Source organism: Carassius auratus, chromosome 24 (assembly GCF_003368295.1).
Source record: "Carassius auratus strain Wakin chromosome 24, ASM336829v1, whole genome shotgun sequence".
In the NCBI taxonomy this organism is placed as follows: Eukaryota; Metazoa; Chordata; class Actinopteri; order Cypriniformes; family Cyprinidae; genus Carassius; species Carassius auratus.
This window is the reverse complement of record NC_039266.1, coordinates 3,252,235-3,271,323: the sequence shown is the minus strand read 5'-3', so window position 1 is coordinate 3,271,323 and position 19,089 is coordinate 3,252,235. Positions and strand designations below refer to the sequence as shown.

The 19,089-nt window shown below is 35.7% G+C and overlaps 1 protein-coding gene across 1 annotated transcript; it reads right to left on the bottom strand.

Moving 5' to 3' along the window:
- Positions 1 to 14,103: 14,103 nt before the first annotated feature.
- LOC113042117 (C-C chemokine receptor type 7) lies at positions 14,104 to 19,089 on the bottom strand. Its single transcript, XM_026200703.1, has 2 exons — positions 18,944 to 19,089; positions 14,104 to 15,792 (listed from the first exon to the last, which is right to left on the bottom strand). Exon 2 carries the CDS (start codon positions 15,788 to 15,790, stop codon positions 14,537 to 14,539), a length of 1,254 nt encoding a protein of 417 aa, XP_026056488.1. The 5' UTR covers positions 15,791 to 15,792; positions 18,944 to 19,089; the 3' UTR covers positions 14,104 to 14,536.

Here is a 19,089-nt window from a genome sequence, read left to right as displayed (position 1 = left end):
GTTTAGTCCAGGTGTAGCAGTTTAAGTCCAGTGGTGGGACACTTCAGAAACACAATCCAAAACAAAATCCAGCTTGAATACTATAGAAATTACTTCTATTAAATCTATAAAAGGTTGAGGTTTTCACATAGTTGCTGACTTATTCAGGTTCTTTCTAGTCTTCTGATGGTGTTGTCCATTTGCTGTAGGCAAAACCTACAGGCTGTGTATACAGAAAGAAAAATGACACCAGTAGGCACGGCTGTTGTCTGTTCGGATGTGTCTTAGTCGTCTTCTGGTCTCTGTGACATCTGTCTGCTCCATCCTGGAGTGAGTAGTTCAGGTAGGGAGGAGAGGAGTGAGTGATGTGGGAGAGCAGGTGGGGACTGGGAAGCTTCTGGGTCCTAGTGCTGGATCTGTAACTGTGTGTGTGTGTGTGTGTGTGTGTGTGTGTGTGTGTGTGTGTGTGTGTGTGTGTGTGTGTGTGTGTGTGTGTGTGTCTAATGAACACCTGATACTGACTCAGATGTCCATCTACAACCAGTGTCTCGAGTTACTTGTTGGTGTTTGTTGCTAGGATGCTAAAGACAACCACATTACAGTGCACACACTCGGAATGACCTCAGACTTGTGCAAATAGTTGTAACTGCAAATCTATAGCACAAATACAAGTAAAAATAAATATTTTTATATATTTATAATTAATGATAATAATTATAATTATTTGGGTTTGGAGTTGATACCATTTCATGTTTTTTTATTTCTGAAATGAGTCCCTTATACGCAACAAATACAGTTATATTGTGAAATATTATCACAATTTCAAATAACTTTTTTCTGTTTGAGTATATTTTAAAATGTCATTTATTCCTATGATGTAAAACAACATTTTCAGCATCATTGAAATACAAATGAAATACAAATATATATATTTATATATAATTTATATTATATATATAAATATATTTAATATATAAACATTACATATTTTCTTAAATATATGCATGCATGTGTTTGTATTTAAATTAAATTTTAATTAAATTTATGCATTTAGCAGACACTTTTATCCAAAGTGACTTACAGTGCATTCAGGCGATCATTTTTTACCTAACATGTTCCCTGGGAATCTTATATATTTATATATGCATAATGAATATACACAGTACACACACATATTATATGAGCAATTTTTTTTATTTTGTATGTGATTAAGCATGATTAATCATTTGACAGCAGTAATAATAATGTCACTTTTGGTCAGTTTGATATGTCTGAAGAATAAAAGTCTTATTTTCCTAAAATTATCATAAGTATTTATAAGTCGCTTTGGAAAAAGCATCTGCTAAATGGCTAGATGTAAATGTTATATATAAATATATATGTGTGTGTGTGTGTGTGTGTGTGTGTGTGTGTGTGTGTGTGTGTGTTTAATTTAAATAAATATATTTTATGGATTTACTAGAGAGTGCACTGTAATTATGTCCCTGCAGTGTTCATTTGCATTGCAAATGGAAGCCCATAGTAACCACAGTAGATGTAATAGCCTCAGAAGACACAGCTGGTCCTTTACACTGCATCTAAGATATTGAGAAGTTGCGCCACCTACTGGGTGGATTGACATCATGCACAAATGCGTTTGGGGATTTTAAGAGGGGGGGGGGGTGAAATGCTATTTCATGCATACTGAGTTTTTTACACTGTTAAAGAGTTGGATTCCCATGCTAAACATGGACAAAGTTTCAAAAATTAAGTTGTACGTTTGAAGGAGTATTTTTGCTCCAAAAAAAACCTCTTCCGGTTTGTCACAAGTTTCGGAAAGTTTTTTTCGAGTATGGCTCTGTGTGACGTTAGATGGAGCGGAATTTCCTTATATGGGTCCTTATAGCAGAGCACTGAGAGGCTGAGCACAGCCTGATCAGAGCGAGAGCGTCGCGAAAAGTCACAAAAGAAGTGTGTTTTTGGTTGCCAGGGCAAGACAACCCTGCACAGATTACCAAAAGAGAAACAGCATTAAGGGACCAGTGGATGGAGTTTATTCTTACAGAGCATCAACGGAGTTGTGCAAGTGTTTTTGTTTGTTCCCTGCATTTCGGATTGCACATCGTTTATTTCTTAAGGATAATGCAGTCCCAACGGAAAAGGGTCACGATTGTGTGTTGGAACCGCATGCGGTGAGTAAAACTGCTTCAAATATCTCTGTGTTGTTAACTTAGCTATCAGCCCATAAGCACATCAAGTAAACAACATGCAATGTTGTCATCAAACTGCACTTTCCACATGTACAGCTTAAAAAAAAAAAAAAAAAAAAAAAAAGACGACATAAAGTGGAACTTAGTCATTTTCCAAAACCGCTAAGCAAATATATACAGTTTCAGTAAATACCACATAGCATACCGCCTTTGCTGATGCTGCTCTTGTTAAATTTCAGCCTCTGGATCTGTGTCACAGCTTCACATGCTCTCAACACAAAAGCCTACTGGTGCTCGTGATTCTTTAGCTCCGCCCACACGTCACGCCTCTAGGCGCTCATGTTTTTCCGGGAAAAATCGGTACAGACTATCTTTCTCTTATAAATATAATAAAAATAAAGACTTTTTGGAGTTATGAAGGATGCAGTACTACTCTATAGGTACTCAAGATTAACAGGATATTGAGTGAAAACGAGCATTTTTACCCCCCTTTAAATGTGAAGGTGATATTATTTTTAGGCAGTTTAACATAAAAAAAGTTGATCTCTCTTTATTGTATTTTGGCTCTTTGTAAGATGTTTTTTTATTTTTATTTTTATTTTTTATTTTTTTATCACTGATATTCACCGAACTTCTACTATAACGTTTATTTTCATTGGCTGTGCTTTAAGTGGGCCTGTAAGCACCAGTAGTACTCAGTACCGCCACTTCCAAATATAGCTCTTGAGCATACCACCACCTCTCCATGTGCCCAGAACGTGCTTTTAGCATACCGGTAAGTTCATTTGGACATCTGTTTTAATAGAGGTTTTAATCCTTTGCCTTCACTGCCGCTTTTCAGAGCGCCCTTCACAATGCACGCTTCCTAATTCTTCCTAGTCCGGAGTATAGAGCGTGAATCATTTGAACCAGTTTGGGAGTTCGGAGCGGGATCGCGAATCATTTGAGTCAGTTTGGGGATCTCAAATCATTTGAATCAGCTCGGGAGTTCGGAGCTGCATCGCAGATCATTTGAATCAATCCGAGAGTTCGGAGCGGGTTCGCGAATCATTTGAGTCAGTTTGGGAGTTCGGAGCGGGATCGCGAATCATTTGGGTCAGTTCGGGAGTTCGGAGCGGATTCGCGAATCATTGAGTCAGTTTGGGGATCGCAAATCATTTGAATCAATTCGGGAGTTCGGAGCGGCTTCGCGGATCATTTGAATCAATTCGAGAGTTCGTATAGGGTTCGCGAATCATTTGAATGAGTTTGGGAGTTCGTAGCGGGTTCGCGAATCATTTGAGTCAGTTCGGGAGTTCAAAGCGGGTTCGCGAATTATTTGAGTCTGTTTGTGGATCGCGAATCATTTGAATCAGTTTGGGAGTTCGCAGCGGCTTCGCGAATCATTTGAGTCAGTTCGGGAGTTCAAAGCGGGTTCGCGAATCATTTGAGTCATTTTGGGGATCGCGAATTATATGAATCAGTTCGGAGCGTGGTTCATTTGAGTCAGTTCGGAGCTGGTTCGCGAATCATTTAAGTCAGTTTGAAAGTTTGAATGCAGTCCCAGCCAGCATTTCAACGTTGATTCAATGACCTGTGTTGATGCAGACCTGTGTTGAAAGCTGAATGAGGTGTTGATTTTGAAAAGTTAATCAACGTTGTTTCCCCGTCGTACCTTGCACCGTGTATAAATACGAGCTAATAAATAAATAAAGCTAATAAATACACCTAGATCCTAGTGGGCATTTAGATCAACACGGTACATGCAAGACTAACAATCTAAGGACTGGCAGCAATGGCTTTACAAACAACTTCAACAAACTACCACATGCTCAAAATTGTCAAACAGCAGTTTAATTTTGGAAACATACTGTATAAAACAGATGAAAATAATCCCACACTTTATTATGCAGAGTAGCCTATGCAGAGTAGCCTATGCATGGAGGTAATGCTAAAAACATGGAGTAGAACAATCAAAATACAATAATATTTAAAGGTTTTTGTAAAACAATTTTCACATAAATGCATATTTTTTGCAGCACTTACAAGACAAACCCTTGTACCTTTAGGACTGAAACCAGTGGATCTTTTATTTGGGTGGAAAACTACAGTTTCTGTCAAAAACATGTATTACAAGAGTTGTGTACATTTGTGCAGTGAAAATGTGTTGCACATTACGAGCAGGGAACCTTCAACCAGTTGATTTCTAACGGGAACCACCCCATATCCCCCCCCCCCATCATCACCATCCCCTTCACGCTCTCCCACTTGTGCACATTCTGTACTGTCCTGTATAAACATTTACATTTAATCATTTAACAGACGATTTTATCCAACGCGACTTACAAATAAGAACAACAGAAGCAGTCAGGTCAACAAGCGAACAACAACAGGATACAAGTGCCATGACAAGTCTCAGTTAGTCTAGCACAGAACGCATAGCCAGGTTTTTTAATATTTTTTTTATATGAAAGACAAGATATGAAGGAAACGTGCTAGCATTAGTTGGTTAAGTTCCGGTGAAAAAGATGAGTCTTAAAATGTTTCTTGAAAATGAGTAAAGACTCAGCAGTTCGGATTGAGATTGGGAGGTCATTCCACCAGCTGGGCACAGTCCAGGAAAAGGTCAGGGAGAGTGATTTTGAACTTCTTTGGGATGGCACCACAAGGAGTCGTTCACATGCAGAGCGCAAACTTCTGGAGGGCACATAAGATTTAACCAGTGAGTTTAGGTATGTTCACAATGTTTCACAATAACTTTGATATTGTGAAATATATTTAACTGAAAACTGAATGCAAAATAAATTACACAATATTTTCACTTTACAGTTCAGTAACAGTGAGGTTGGAAACAAAGTGGACAACACTATTCATTAAACACTTATTTAATGTATTCAGATGAAAATGTACAATATTAACAAATTATTCACAAGCAGTGTTTTCAGAGCCCCCAGTTACACTTTAATCAGAACACTAGCAATACAGTGTAGTAAAATAAGTAAAATCGAAATCAGTAAATGTTTATTAAACTAAGTACAATCAAAACCTATCACAAAAGGTCAAAGCATCTCTAGCAGAAGTGACAGTGCCATGTAGCAGATGAACAATTTCTTACCAATGTTTCAAGAACAAGCTGGATCCTCGATGACTCTACAAGGGGAAAGAAGAAAGAGTTTACTGAAAAGTTCTTAAAAAGCAGGATTTCATATTATACCATTTCTTTAAACCATTGGTTCTCAAACTTTTTATACCAAGTACCACTTCAGAAAATATTTGTTATTAAATATTAAGTTCCACCATAATGACCAACATTACATTTCAGCAGCGTAGTAGGCCAAACTATTCAGCTACAGGTCTACAGTTAAAAAATGAGGCAGTTTTATTCTAATAAGAATATTTATTGTTGTCAGACACTTTACCATGGTAAATACAGTTTGAACATTAACACTACAACTGTGCTTATACACAGGTAAATAAAAAAAAAAAGTTTAAATTAAAATGTAATTTTAAATGTAATTATGTAACAAAAGTTACAAAACTGTACTGTACTTTAACTGTAACATACTTAAATGTGCAAAAAAAAAAAAAAACTGACTCAAAGATTAAGTTAAAATGTATTAACATTAATTTGTTTAATTTAGTGTTTCACCTGCATAACAACTAGAGGGGGCCTGACACTTTGAGAACCATGGCTTTAACAATCCTTTTATTATTAATTCATTAAAATTATATTATTTAAATACCGACATTTGCACTTATATGTTTCAGAAAACACCTTGAAACTATTATAAGAATACAAACATATATAACACACCTAATGCATGGGATTCATATCAGGAAAATATGGGAAAATCTCTAAAAGACGGACATTAACACATAACCTACCAGCAACACATTGGGTGAGCATCTAACTTGATCATCTGTGATAAAGCAATGCAAAAATAGACACACGGCTATTTATTTATCTGCAGGTTACATGTCATTTAAGCTACCCATTTGTAAACTCTGGTAATACTTTACTATTTTCAAAAGATAACAAAGATAAAGTTAGCGATTTTCTTACCTCATTTTGCCAGTATGTTTTCAGGACCTCGCAGAACACCTGACCCTTCTTGTGTTCACAGTTTTTGTTCTCCATTGACATGTCACGACTCAAATTCGCTCAAAATAAATAAAAAAATGTACAGGCAAATATGAAATAATTCGGGACCGACCGAGCAGTCAGTTATAACGAGCAGCAGCTCACAGTTATCCGCCTCACTCACAGAAAGACGACAATAACGGTCATATTTTTAAATGTAGAAAAGCGCGAACCGATTCATTGTCCAGTTTCCTGAATGACAGCCAGATTAACCAATCATGATAGAAGTAATAAAATAAAACTACCAATGGGAGTTGTTTCAGTTTGATAAAGCAGCGAAATGTATATAGTTTTATTGTTGTTAATGATGTTAATATTTAACATATACCTTTAGATTTTAGAATAGGTATCATGACTAATATTTTAAAATGCTATTAAAATAATAAATTAATTAATTTAAATAATTTAATATAAATAATTTAAAAGCTTGTTAACCTTTTTCTACAATTTAGCATTAAACATTTTTAACGTTTTTTAAACAACTGACCTTATTTCAACCATATTTCAATGTTGAAAGTTGGTCATGTGCTGGAAGTTTTTCAACCGTTCATCTTTAAACATTTTTAACGTTGTTTCATTAAAACAACTGACCTTATTTCAACCATATTTCAATGTTGAAAGTTGGTCATGTGCTGGAAGTTTTTCAACCGTTCATCTTTAAACGTTGAATCAACGTTGTTTCAACGTTGAAACCACAACTGACCTTATTTCAACGATATTTCAACATTGAAAGTTGGTCATGTGCTGGATGTTTTTCAACCATTCAGCTTTAAACATTGAATCAACGTTGTTTCAACGTTGAAACCCCAACTGACCTTATTTCAACCATATTTCAACGTTGAAGGTCGGTCATGTGCCGGCTGGGGTACTGCAGTAGCTCTTTCTAAGGGTATTTTTTCAAAATCCTTTTGCACATTTTATTTATGTTCAGTAGTTCTTTCTAGCTCAAGCAAATATGGGGAAGTTGTGGCCTAATGGTTAGAGAGTCAGACTCCCAATCGAAGGGTTGTGAGTTTGAGTCTCAGGCCGGCAGGAATTGTGGGTGGGGGGAGTGCATGTACAGTTCTCTCTCCACCTTCAATACCACGACTGAGGTGCCCTTGAGCAAGGCACTGAACCCCCAACTGCTCCTCGGGCGCCACAGCATAAATGGCTGCCCTCTGCTCCGGGTTTGTGTTTATGGTGTGTGTGTGTTTTTGTTCACTGCTCTGTATGTGTGCACTTCGGATGGGTTAAATGCAGAGCACAAATTCTGAGTATGGGTCACCATACTTGGCTCAATGTCACTTTCACTTATAGTTGTTGTTACCTCAGGGGATGAGGGGAATCATCCAAAAAAAAAAAACAGAAAATAAATTATTTTTTTTGGCTATAATAGGGTACCGGCACCTCTTTTGGGCCACTTAAAGCACTGGGCTGTGGTGCATTAGAATCAACATCTATATTTTAGTGGGTGTGTGTGTGTACTTGTGTGTGTTATAGAGTTGAGCTAAAGAAAAAAATGAGCTCAGAGAGTGTGTGTGTGTATATATATATATATATATATAGAAATCAGATCAAATTGTAACAACATTGTATGTAACAACTGTAAACTTAAACTGTGAACATTTAAAGGAGGGTCTAAATAATATAACAGCTTACATTTGATACATTTAAAGGGTTACTCGACCCCAAAATGAAAATTGTGTAATTAACTACTTACCCCAACGTCGTTCCAAACCCATAAAAGCTTTGTTCGTCTTCAGAATACAATTTAAGATATTTTGGATGAAAACTGGGAGGCTTATGACTGTCCCACTGACTGCCAAGTTACACTTTCAAGGTCAAGGAAAATATGAAAGACATCGTCAGATTAGTCCATCTGCCATGGTTCAACCATAACGTTATGAAGCGTTAAAATAAAGACTTCATTCAATAATTTGTCTTCATATCACCGTAGCGCCACATTGATGATTATGAGCTTATATATATATATATTTTTTTTTTTTAAAGCTATTTGGTACCTATTTACCGAAAGTAATTATTTTTGTCCAAAACATATTTTTTTTTAAATCAGTTTCACATAACAGTACATGTCTTGTGTTTTCCATCCATCCATCCATCCATTTTTTTTTTCTTCAATTCAATACAGAGAATGTCAGAATGTTTGGGAATATTTACACACAATTTCATACACATCAGTTAAAAAATACTAAATATTTTAAACAGAAGTTGTCAGAAAGACATTTCACATCGTGCCTTTTGTCAGCATAGTCGAGAAGGAGCACCAGCAGCACCTACAGAATGGCCACGTCACTTTAGTGCAAGTTTTTTGGCATACGTCACTCAACATGACCCCAGAACAAGAAAGATGTTTATTTTCTTTGGAATAAAGGTGTGTGAAAGTAAAATTTAAATAAAAACACAAATATATACTATATAATGTAGTATAATATTTGTAAATAGCCTAATGTGTAAAAATATAAAAAGCATGGTTTAGCCCAAAGAACTCTTTTGTACGACAAAGGGCTATATCTCCTTATACAGGTGCTGGTCATATAATTAGAATATCATCAAAAAGTTGATTTATTTTACTAATTCTGTTCAAAAAGTGAAACTTTTATATTATATTCATTCATTACACACAGACGGATATATTTCAAATGTTTCTTTCTTTTAATTTTGATGTTTAAAACTGACAACTAAGGAAAATCCCAGTCAACTGGTTGAGCATTGTGATAGCAGCGCAAGGTTGTGGGTTCGATTCCCAGGGAACACATGTTAGGTAAAAATTTTTAGACTGAATGCACTGTAAGTCGACTTGGATAAAGCGTCTGCTAAATGCATAAATGTAATATAGAACTTTTTTGGCATAAAGCATTCTTTGGAGTTGAGTAAAGAACACTAGGGCTTTATAAAGAACCCCAAAGAACCTTTTTTTTGTTTCTGTTTTTTGTGGTAAACTATCAGTTGTTTTATGGGAAATATCAGTTGTAGTAGTTATGAGTTAGATTGTTATTGTTAGGTAAAGCACTCTATTGTATCTATTGTATCCAGTGAATGTATAAAGTTAGTCTTTTAGGTGATAACATCACTTGTTGTATTTAATGTTTAAATCACAGTAAACTTCAAATAACTAAATATGTCAGATTTGTTAAGTAGGCCTCATAAGATAAAGAATAACAAATTGTGTTACATTATATAGTGATTGTTATATGTAATTTGTCATGCAAAAGTGTTTTCAAATGTCCACAAAATAAAAACTACACTACAAATCTGTCATATTTTTGCAGTATTTTTACTGGTAAAACACAGAAGAAATGTTTTATATGTATATGTTAACACTCAAAATGAAAGATGAAATTTATTCTAAACAAAGAAATTCATAATTTGCTCTACAATAAGTTTTAAAGTGAAAGGTTAATTTTAACTCCATAACGTTGTATACTTTTTCCCAACCTTCTTTACAACCTCAGCCTCTTCAGCAGTTTACTTATTTATTTATTATTATATTAGTGTTTATTAGTGTATTAGTTCTATATCTGCGCTATCATGTATGCTTGCATTATGTCTACTTTCTTCTGCACTGGAAGCTCCTGTCAAGTCAAATTCCTTGTGTGTGTAAACATGGTAATAAAGCTCTTTCTGATTTTAATTATTTATTTGAAAACAGTTCAATAAAATGAGAGAGATTTCAGAAGAGTTTTTATACATTTTTATTGCATATGTGTTTTTTTAAAAGGGTTAAAGACATTTAATTCTACTATATCTTCAGATTCAGAATAAATTAATATATTAAGAAAGTAAAACACAACACAAGTGGTTGCTCTCTTGAAGGGACACACAAAGGTTGTGTCAATAGATCTTTCTCCAGATGGACCAAAAGCAGCTGGTGAAGGCCCATGTTACAGCCTGCAAAAATCGCTCTGTCCTGGTTAAAGGAGGCGTGAGCACATCTTCAGAGTTCTCCACCTGGACGTTGAGAGACTGATGGTCAATGATGGCGATGTCATCTGGTCTCTGTGGCCCCATCACTGGCTCCAGTTTTTTTAAAGCCTTCCACTCCTCCATCTGTATCTCATAATCTCTCAGAGAAATTTCAGACATCATATCTTTAGGGAATAAATATTATAAGAATGTTTAATGGTGAAGAAAAATGCTGAAATGAAATTTAAACACTTTCCAGTCAGTGAAAAATGTCAGTGTCACATTTTTTGTAAAAAAAATAAATAAATAATAATAATAATAATGATAATAATAATAATATTATATATATATATATATATATATATATATATATATATATATATGTATGTATGTATGTATGTATGTATGTATGTATGTATGTATGTATGTATGTATGTATGTATGTATGTATGCGTCACAGAGCGATACAGAACTCTGCAGGAAAGTCATGGGAGTTATCAGATCTGTGGGCGTGGACCAAAACAGAGGGGCGTTTCGACCATGTTACCTGATTGGTCGACGTCATAGTCACGCGTAGGTTTAGGGGTGGGGTCAAGAGGGATCTGTAGGTACGTTTGACTTGAAGCACAGTCAAGACGGCGATAGGCGAGTTACATTATTGGAACTGTAAAGGTTCGAATAACCCGAAACACAGGTGATCGTTGTCATGTGGTGAATCTGGCCAATCGTGAAACAGCCGTGTCGTCATCAGCGCACCTGCAGTCGCTCTGGATAAACTGCGGCGGCTGAGTCAGCCGGCTGCTCTCGAAATGCTCTCGCGTTACTTTGAATGCCGCACGTGATAGTCATGTTTGCATCGGCGCTGTCTGAAGTCGGACAAAATTTCTAACCGGCATGGACTGCTTCAAGTCAGATTGCGATCGGCACCTATTATTTGCGTGACTTAGAAACACCCACCAGTTCGAAAACACCCACACAGTCAGAAACCCCCACTCTTGCTCTGCAGAGACCTCAAAGTAGCTAGTCAGGTAAAGTAAGAACTTACCTTGTCCGGATTCGCACTTGTATTCCAGTCCAGAAACCCAGAGATCCAGCCCGTCAGACTGAGGTGAAACACTTGCAAAATATATTTATATGCAGACATGAAGCCAAATTCTCGGCAATTTAAAATTGCAGGTAAATTGCTGTTATGAAGCGACATGGGACTCGTACCCGAACTCGGAATGTCCGATGCGTGCATACCGACTAAGCTGCGAGGCATAACTCTCGGTCTTGAAGGAACCCCCGATATCAGAATTCCCGAAGCGCACTTCTGTCTTTGTAGGGGTGCCGTCGACCCGGTGCTGTACACTGCTGTTCTTTCATGTTGAACCATGGACATCCGAAGCGCTCACAGAGATAGCAAGTATTGAAACCAAGTGGGACATGTCCGAGGTTATTGCTGTTTTGTAGCGAAGTGAGAGTTCGCGAGCTGGGACTCCTACTCCGGATGCCGAAGAGTGTCGGAATCGATACTTTTGTGGAGACATGATGCCAAATTTTCGGCAATTTGAAACTGTTGTAATGAAGCGAAGTCAGGATATCCGAAGCGCACTTTTTTCTTGCAAGGATGCCGACATCGGGTTTAATCCAGGCAACCCGACATCGGGTTTGAAACGAAACGAAGAGGGAGATGTCCGAAGCTATTGCCGTTTTGTAGCGAAGTGAGAGTTCGCGAGCTGTGATTCGTACTTCGGATGCCGAAGAGTGTCGGTATCGGTACTTTTGTGAAGGCAATTTGAAACTGTTGTAATGAAGCGAAGTCAGGATCTCCGAAGCGCACTTTTGTCTTGCAGGGATGCCGACATCGGGTTTGATCCATCTTGCAGGTACAGGCATGCCGACATCGGGTTTGAAACGAAACGAAGAAGGATGTCAGAGGCTATTGCTGTTTTGTAGCGAAGTGAGAGTTCGCGAGCTGGGACTCGAACTCTGGACTTCCGAAGAATATCGACATTCCATGTCAGCGCGCTGCTCACCTGGCTATCGACCTCGAGGCGCACCTACAGCGATTTCTGGTATACTTATTTTCGTAACATGAAGCCCGTTTCATTGAAACCACGTGATTTTGGCAGTCGTTTATGGAGGACCAAACCTGCAGAAAATAAAAATAAATTAATTAATAAATAGGCTAATTTAATCTCGAAATAAATACATGTGGGAATAAATACATACGAATACAAATGCATGAATAAATACATTTAAAAACAAATAAATATATAAATAAAATAAATATATACACGAATGAAAGTATAAATAAATAAAAGTAAATAATTATAAAAATAAATGTAAAATAAATACAGAAAATAATACATAAAATAAAAAGTAATCTCAAATATAAATTCAGGGTTACATTTTATTACAAATAAACTGTTTTTGGTTTTATCACATCATTTATCTCACATTTTTTATACATTTATTTAATTATATTTTCTGCAGGCTTGGTCCTCCATACAAATCTTCTCGCTTTGGCGCTGAGCGAGAGTGACGCGTTTTTACAGCGCTGCACTTTTTAACCAATCACACACGATTCTGCTGAGCTGCAAAGACCAATCAGAGACGTTGAGATGAGTCATCGCTGAAATGTTTTGTTCAGTGCGCGCACTCGCTGCAGGAATTCTATTCTCTGACGATTCTCTCATAAGAAACAACAAAGTACAGATGTAGGCCTACATACGATGTAATTAAGATATTCATTTCACAGTGTAAACAGCTTCAGTGATTACTGAGAGTTTATGAGAGTGGTTCAATTGTTATTTGATAATGTAAATGTTCTTTGCTTTCTTTTTCTACGATGAAAGTGTTATGACAATGTTCACATTAAAACATCGTCAGTCATATATAATGACATGTCACCCGACCCATATACTGTAAAGCTGGTTCACTATTATGCTCATTATAGATCGGCTAACATTAAGGTGCAAAATGCATCTACTTACACATATTTGAGAATCAAGATATTTCATGTTATATTTAACACATTAATCTTTTGAAAAAAAACTGGAAAAAATTTATAAAACATGATAAGCCTATCTCAGTTATATTTATATGGCTGCTGTAGGACGAGCATGACGAGCTTTATTTAGCATTTTTGTCAGTAGCAGAAATACAGGGTAGAAATTAAAAAATGAAAATAGCACAGAATTACATACATATATTACAAAATTATTTTCATTGTAATTAATGTGAGCATATATTATTTACATTATATGTCAAATATATATATATTTCTTCTAACATTCTTAGTCTAACAGTGTACTAAAATTATTTAGAAATTAATATTCCTGGAAACCTAGACTATAATTTATGCTGCTGCTGATTGTATGTAAAGCTTTATATAGAGTTTTTGTGTACATGCAGTTGTCTTTTAAAAATTGGAAGTTCAAAATATTGATATAAAACTTACAAAGTCAAAACATTCTTGTATTTTTGATTTCTAAATCTCAAAATGCTTTTTTATAATTATAACATTTTTAATCTCATAATTGTTTTATCAAAGCATGATTTTTTTTTCTTTTGACATACAGTAAATCGGCTTCTATACATAATACCTTTAAAATGAGAAATCATTTATTTCAGATTATCTAATAATGCGCATTTATTGATGACACCAAAGGTTTATCTTTCCATTTTTCACCTATGAAATCAGATTTGACCACAAGGTGGCGCCAACATGTTATTAAAGACCTGCTTGAGTGTTTTAAACACTTCAAAAATAGGCAACTAACAAGAATTAAATGCTGAAAGAAATGTATTTCCATAGATTTCCATTCATTTCTACACATCGGTTTGAAATGAAAAAAAAAAATGCATACAAAATTTATACAGAAAAATAATCTTTATTTTGCAGTTTTGCCAGTAACAGTAATACAGGTAAAATGAGGAATACAGGTAAAATGAGAAATGAAAATAGCAGAGAATAACACATACAAAAAAACTAAATAATTTTAACTGTAATAAATGTGAGCAGAATAAATGTGTGCAAAATGTATTTACAGCATATGTCTAATATATTTATATATATATTATTAACTCTTAATCTAACACTGTACTAAAATTATTTATGCTGCTCATTGTATTTAAACTGTATAAAGAGTTTTTGTGTACATGCAGTTTTGTCTCTTATCCACTGGAAGTCCAAAATATTGATATAAAACTCTTATATTAACATGTGATCATTTTTAATCTCATAATTGTTTTACCAAAGCATGTTTATTTTTTCTTGTGGCATACAGTAAATGGGTTTCTATAATTATTACCTTTAAAATTAGAAATTATTTATTTCAGATAATCTAATGTGCATTTATTGATGACACCAGCTCATAAGTCCTGAAGTCTTTTTACTAGATATGGGCATTGGAAAAATGAAGGTTTCAGCTGTGTCTGCAGCAGGTGTGTCCAGGGCAGGTGTTTTCTTGGAAGACATGTAAGAAGATGGGAAGGATGAAAGGATGGTTGGAGCTGGAGACGATGGTGTGATGGAGCTTCCGTTGTCATGCTGTGGAGTTATATGGGACACACACGTGCACATGCACCCGGTGTCCATCAAGAGCCTGATAATGTCATTTCTGAATCTGACCCCAACGAGTGCGTAGAGCAAAGGGTTCAGGCAGCACCTCACATAAGCCAGATTGCGCGTTATGTTTTCCTGAAGGTGGAACTTGGTCCAGTCTTCGCAGTTTATCTGAGTGGGTTTGAATATTTTAATCAGAAGCACCATCGTGTAAGGAAGCTGAAAGAGAAGGAAAAGAACCACCAGAAGTGCCATCAGGCGCAAAGTCCTCTGTCTGCGCCAACAGTTGCCGCCGGCACGGATCAAGACACGTCCGATCGCGCCGTAACACACCACCATCGCCACGCAAGGGATGCAGAATCCTGCGATCTTTGCCATCTGGGCCCACAGCTTCCATTTACTCACTCCATCGCCCCAAACTTTCATATCACACAAAAGGACGTCTGAACCCATGTCGTTCTCCACGGAGCTGAAGAGCAAGTCTGGCAGGCTCAGGAAGACAGAAGTTAGTGCGACTCCAAGCGCAGACAGTGTGCTGTAAAACAGAGTCCCAGAACTCCTCTTCCGTATGGCCCTGGTGCGAACCACCACTAAATAGCGATCAACGCTAATGCAAGCCAACAACAGCAGACCTCCATAGGTGTTGATGGCATACATACCACGGTTTAGCTTGCACAGCCCCTCTCCGAACTCCCAGCTGCCGATCAGTGTCTCTCCCGTCTCTAACGGAAGAGTCAGCAGAAGCAGTAAGTCGGACAGAGCCAGGTAGAACAGGAAGACATCGGTCATGCAGCGTAGACGTAGACGGCGGTACCGTGCAAATGTGGCAATGACCAGCCCGTTACCAAACACACCTAAGAAGAAGACAATGAGGAAGACCGTGGTCTGGACAACAGTAATGGTCAGCTCCTGTTCTTTGCTGGCTACACACAGCTCCTCAACATCAGTGACATTGGCCTCGGTGACCATATCAGTGTAATTGTAATCATAATCATAAGTGTAGCTTGATGAAAAATCTTCTGTAGTTGAATCAGATAGCTCCATACCTGTATAACATGGCAGAAACAGTTCATCAGGTTATCATCTTTGATGCATCAATTTCTAAGTCCTCTAAATGATCAACATGATCAAAACCTTCCTCAAAACCCTGTTATACACAATCTATTCAGTGCATTCTTTGTTTTAATTATTAGTTCATCATCCTTAGCAAGTAAAAGGCTAGTATAGTTGACCTTATTTCATCTTACGGTTTGCGCACATAAATAACAACTTAACCAAAATGCATATTTTTGCTTAGTTTGGACTTCTGAAGGAACAAACCTGATATGTTGTCCCATATTCTCAATATACTGCATCATACTATATGGGCCATAAAAGCTCAATATGATACAAAACATAAGAAAAATACATGCAGTTGTTTTATATTTAGATTTGGTATGAAGGTTCAGGTTGTGTCAAAAGGGTTCAAAGGTTGTGTTATTGCAACTAATGGCGCTATTGAGAGTCTGGCTTATGTGAATACTAATCTCTAAACTGAGAATTTTTAGATTTCAATAAGGTTTAGAAAGTGCTAAAAACAATGAACAATTATCTGATCAAACAATTACAAATTTTTCAGAATTTTTAATCAACCAGTCTGGCTTAGTTGACTAAATTAGTCATGTCATTCATAATTTCACGTGTGGGATTAAAGCAGGAATCTGAGGGGTTTCCTAGTGATTGAAGCAGAAACAAAACTAATTAATCACTTGCTCATGGATGCAACTTCAATTTTTATATTAAATAAATAATGCAAAAAAATAACCAAAGGTTTAGTCAATTATTGTGGATTTTTATTTTAACAACTATTCCTTAACAGATCTTTTAAAATGCAGCTGTTAGCATGTTTTTTATTTGAACCAGCATTTATGTCAATTGGATGTATGCATTTTTCTTTTTTAAATGCAAAGCGTACATTCAAAATTCAGATTAATTGGGGTTTGCATTGCTTGACTACTTGCCAGTTTTTAAGCTTGGTGATTTTACTGTCACGTAATAATAGCGTAATGTCTTGTTCGGGGTGAGTTTCCTTCTCTTAAAACTATGCGTTGGTTTATTTATTTATTTATTTATTTTTTTAATCCTCATCGTGTTTCATTCAGTCTTGTGAGTTTTTCAGTTAGTGACATTTCTCTTAAGAAATGTATGGTGTTGTTTGTGACGCATTATAGTTTAATTCAGCAAGCAGTTTGATCTCCGTGTAACGAATAGCTAACTTTACTTTTAACAGGCTAGCTGTTAATAATACAATTTATATACTTACATACATATACATACGCCCTTAAAATAGTTTGTTATACACATGCCTATATTTATTTGATCTTATCCAGAGTTTTTGAACTGTTATTTATATATATATACTTTTTTGTTATTTTTCTTTTCTTTTTTTTTTAACTAGAAAAACATTAAGATCGGAAAGTCTCGCGTGTCACAACAACAAACGGTATCTATAGTAACTCGCGCCTGGGTGCTGCCAGATGCGTCTCTTAAGAAATGTCACCTTTAGTTTCAGGTGTGTTTTGTGGTGAATGAGAGCACGAAATATCTCTGTAAAAAAATCTTTAAATAACGTCTAGGATGAAATTGTACTCATTTTAATACTCATCGCGTGCCACAGTCAGACAGTCGTTGGCGTCAATCTGTCATCCATTTCGCGCTTTCAGTCAGCATCGCGTGCCAACGCGCTTTAAAACACTTTCGTGAGGAACGGGTTATTTATTCGAGCAGAAGTGAAGCTGGAAGAGCAGACTGAAGGGAGATCTCTTTTTATGATGGTTTTGTGGAGACACAGGCTTCTGTGCGACTCTCTGGTTATGAGAAGGAAGAGGATAATGATGATGGTGACGATGAAGCTCAGGACTGCATCACAGGTTTAAGCCAACGGCGAGACTGCATCAGAAACAACCGTAAGCTATGAAACGTTTATCAAATTAAAAACATTCCAGACATAATACATTTTAAAAAAGTGTTTTAATAAACCATGCTTTAAATAATCCTAAATGTTGAGTTCATCGTGTTAATATATATTTTTAAACTGAGTTTGCGTTTAAAGTTGTTGATTTGATAACCGAAAGTGGCAATGCTTTGGCATTATTTTAATAACTTATGTATGCAGATTTAATTTAACACATTTAACACAGGTTTAACACAGATTTAACACATTTAACACAGGTTTAACACAGATTTAACAAATTAAATATGAACTTAAACACGATACATTTTATATTTTTTAACAATGGGGAAAAAACGAGACAGGAAAAAATGCATTTAAATATATATAACTGAACACATTCGTATCGGAATTAAAAGTTTTTATTTAATTTTTTATAATTGATCAGTTCATCTATTTTTCTTATATTTGAGCTCTATAATAAAAGTTAATATTATTAACCGTTTAATGAGTGGTGCCCTATAACGTCCAGTTGTTTAGGAGGTATTTCTACGCGATTTAACCCATAAATAACCCATATGTCGATTGGTTCAGTAATATTAAATTATATTTCTGACATAAATAAAACCAGTTGATTTAGATGTAACCATTTCTTTAATGTTTACACATCAGGTAAAATAAAAAGTGTATTTGTAGCCTGGTATCTGGGATTATATTTGTTTATTTGTTTATTTATTTTAAGTAATAAAAATAAATAGACTTTCTGCATTGATATCTCGTAAATTATATTAAATATAATTTATATGAAATAAAAGCTTTTTTTTTTTACCATAGAAAAAATATATAAATACTTTTGATGAAAGATTGGTGAGGTGTTAAGCCTGAAAATGTGGAATAAATCATATTTACCCAACTGCTATATATATAAATCTATATAATTTTTTTTATTAAAAAACACTAGTATTTTTTAAACCTATGTTTCGTTAAATTATTGCAGGCATTATTATAGAAATATATTACATTGATATCCACTGTTAGTAAGTGTTTGCAGTGAAAATAGCATGACAATTTAATATTTTGTCTGCAAAAAAATACAGCATTTTATTTTTAGCGTAGCCTAATTCACAGGCATAAATGCAGAACTGAAAGCATATATTTATTATTACAATCTTAATAACAATCTATCTGTCTGACTTCCATTAAACTTTGAATGTGGGCATCTGTAACCCTGGAAGGTATTAAATTCAATATTATTTGTGTTGACTCACCTCTGAGCGCAGGTCTTCAGGATATCTGCATGTAATTCAGACCTCAGTGGTTTCTCTGAACTTCTCTGCTGTTAAGGGGCCAGTGTCACTCTGAGAGAAACTCTGCCTGGCACCCTATTTGGGCTTTCACTTCTTTGTTTGGCTGA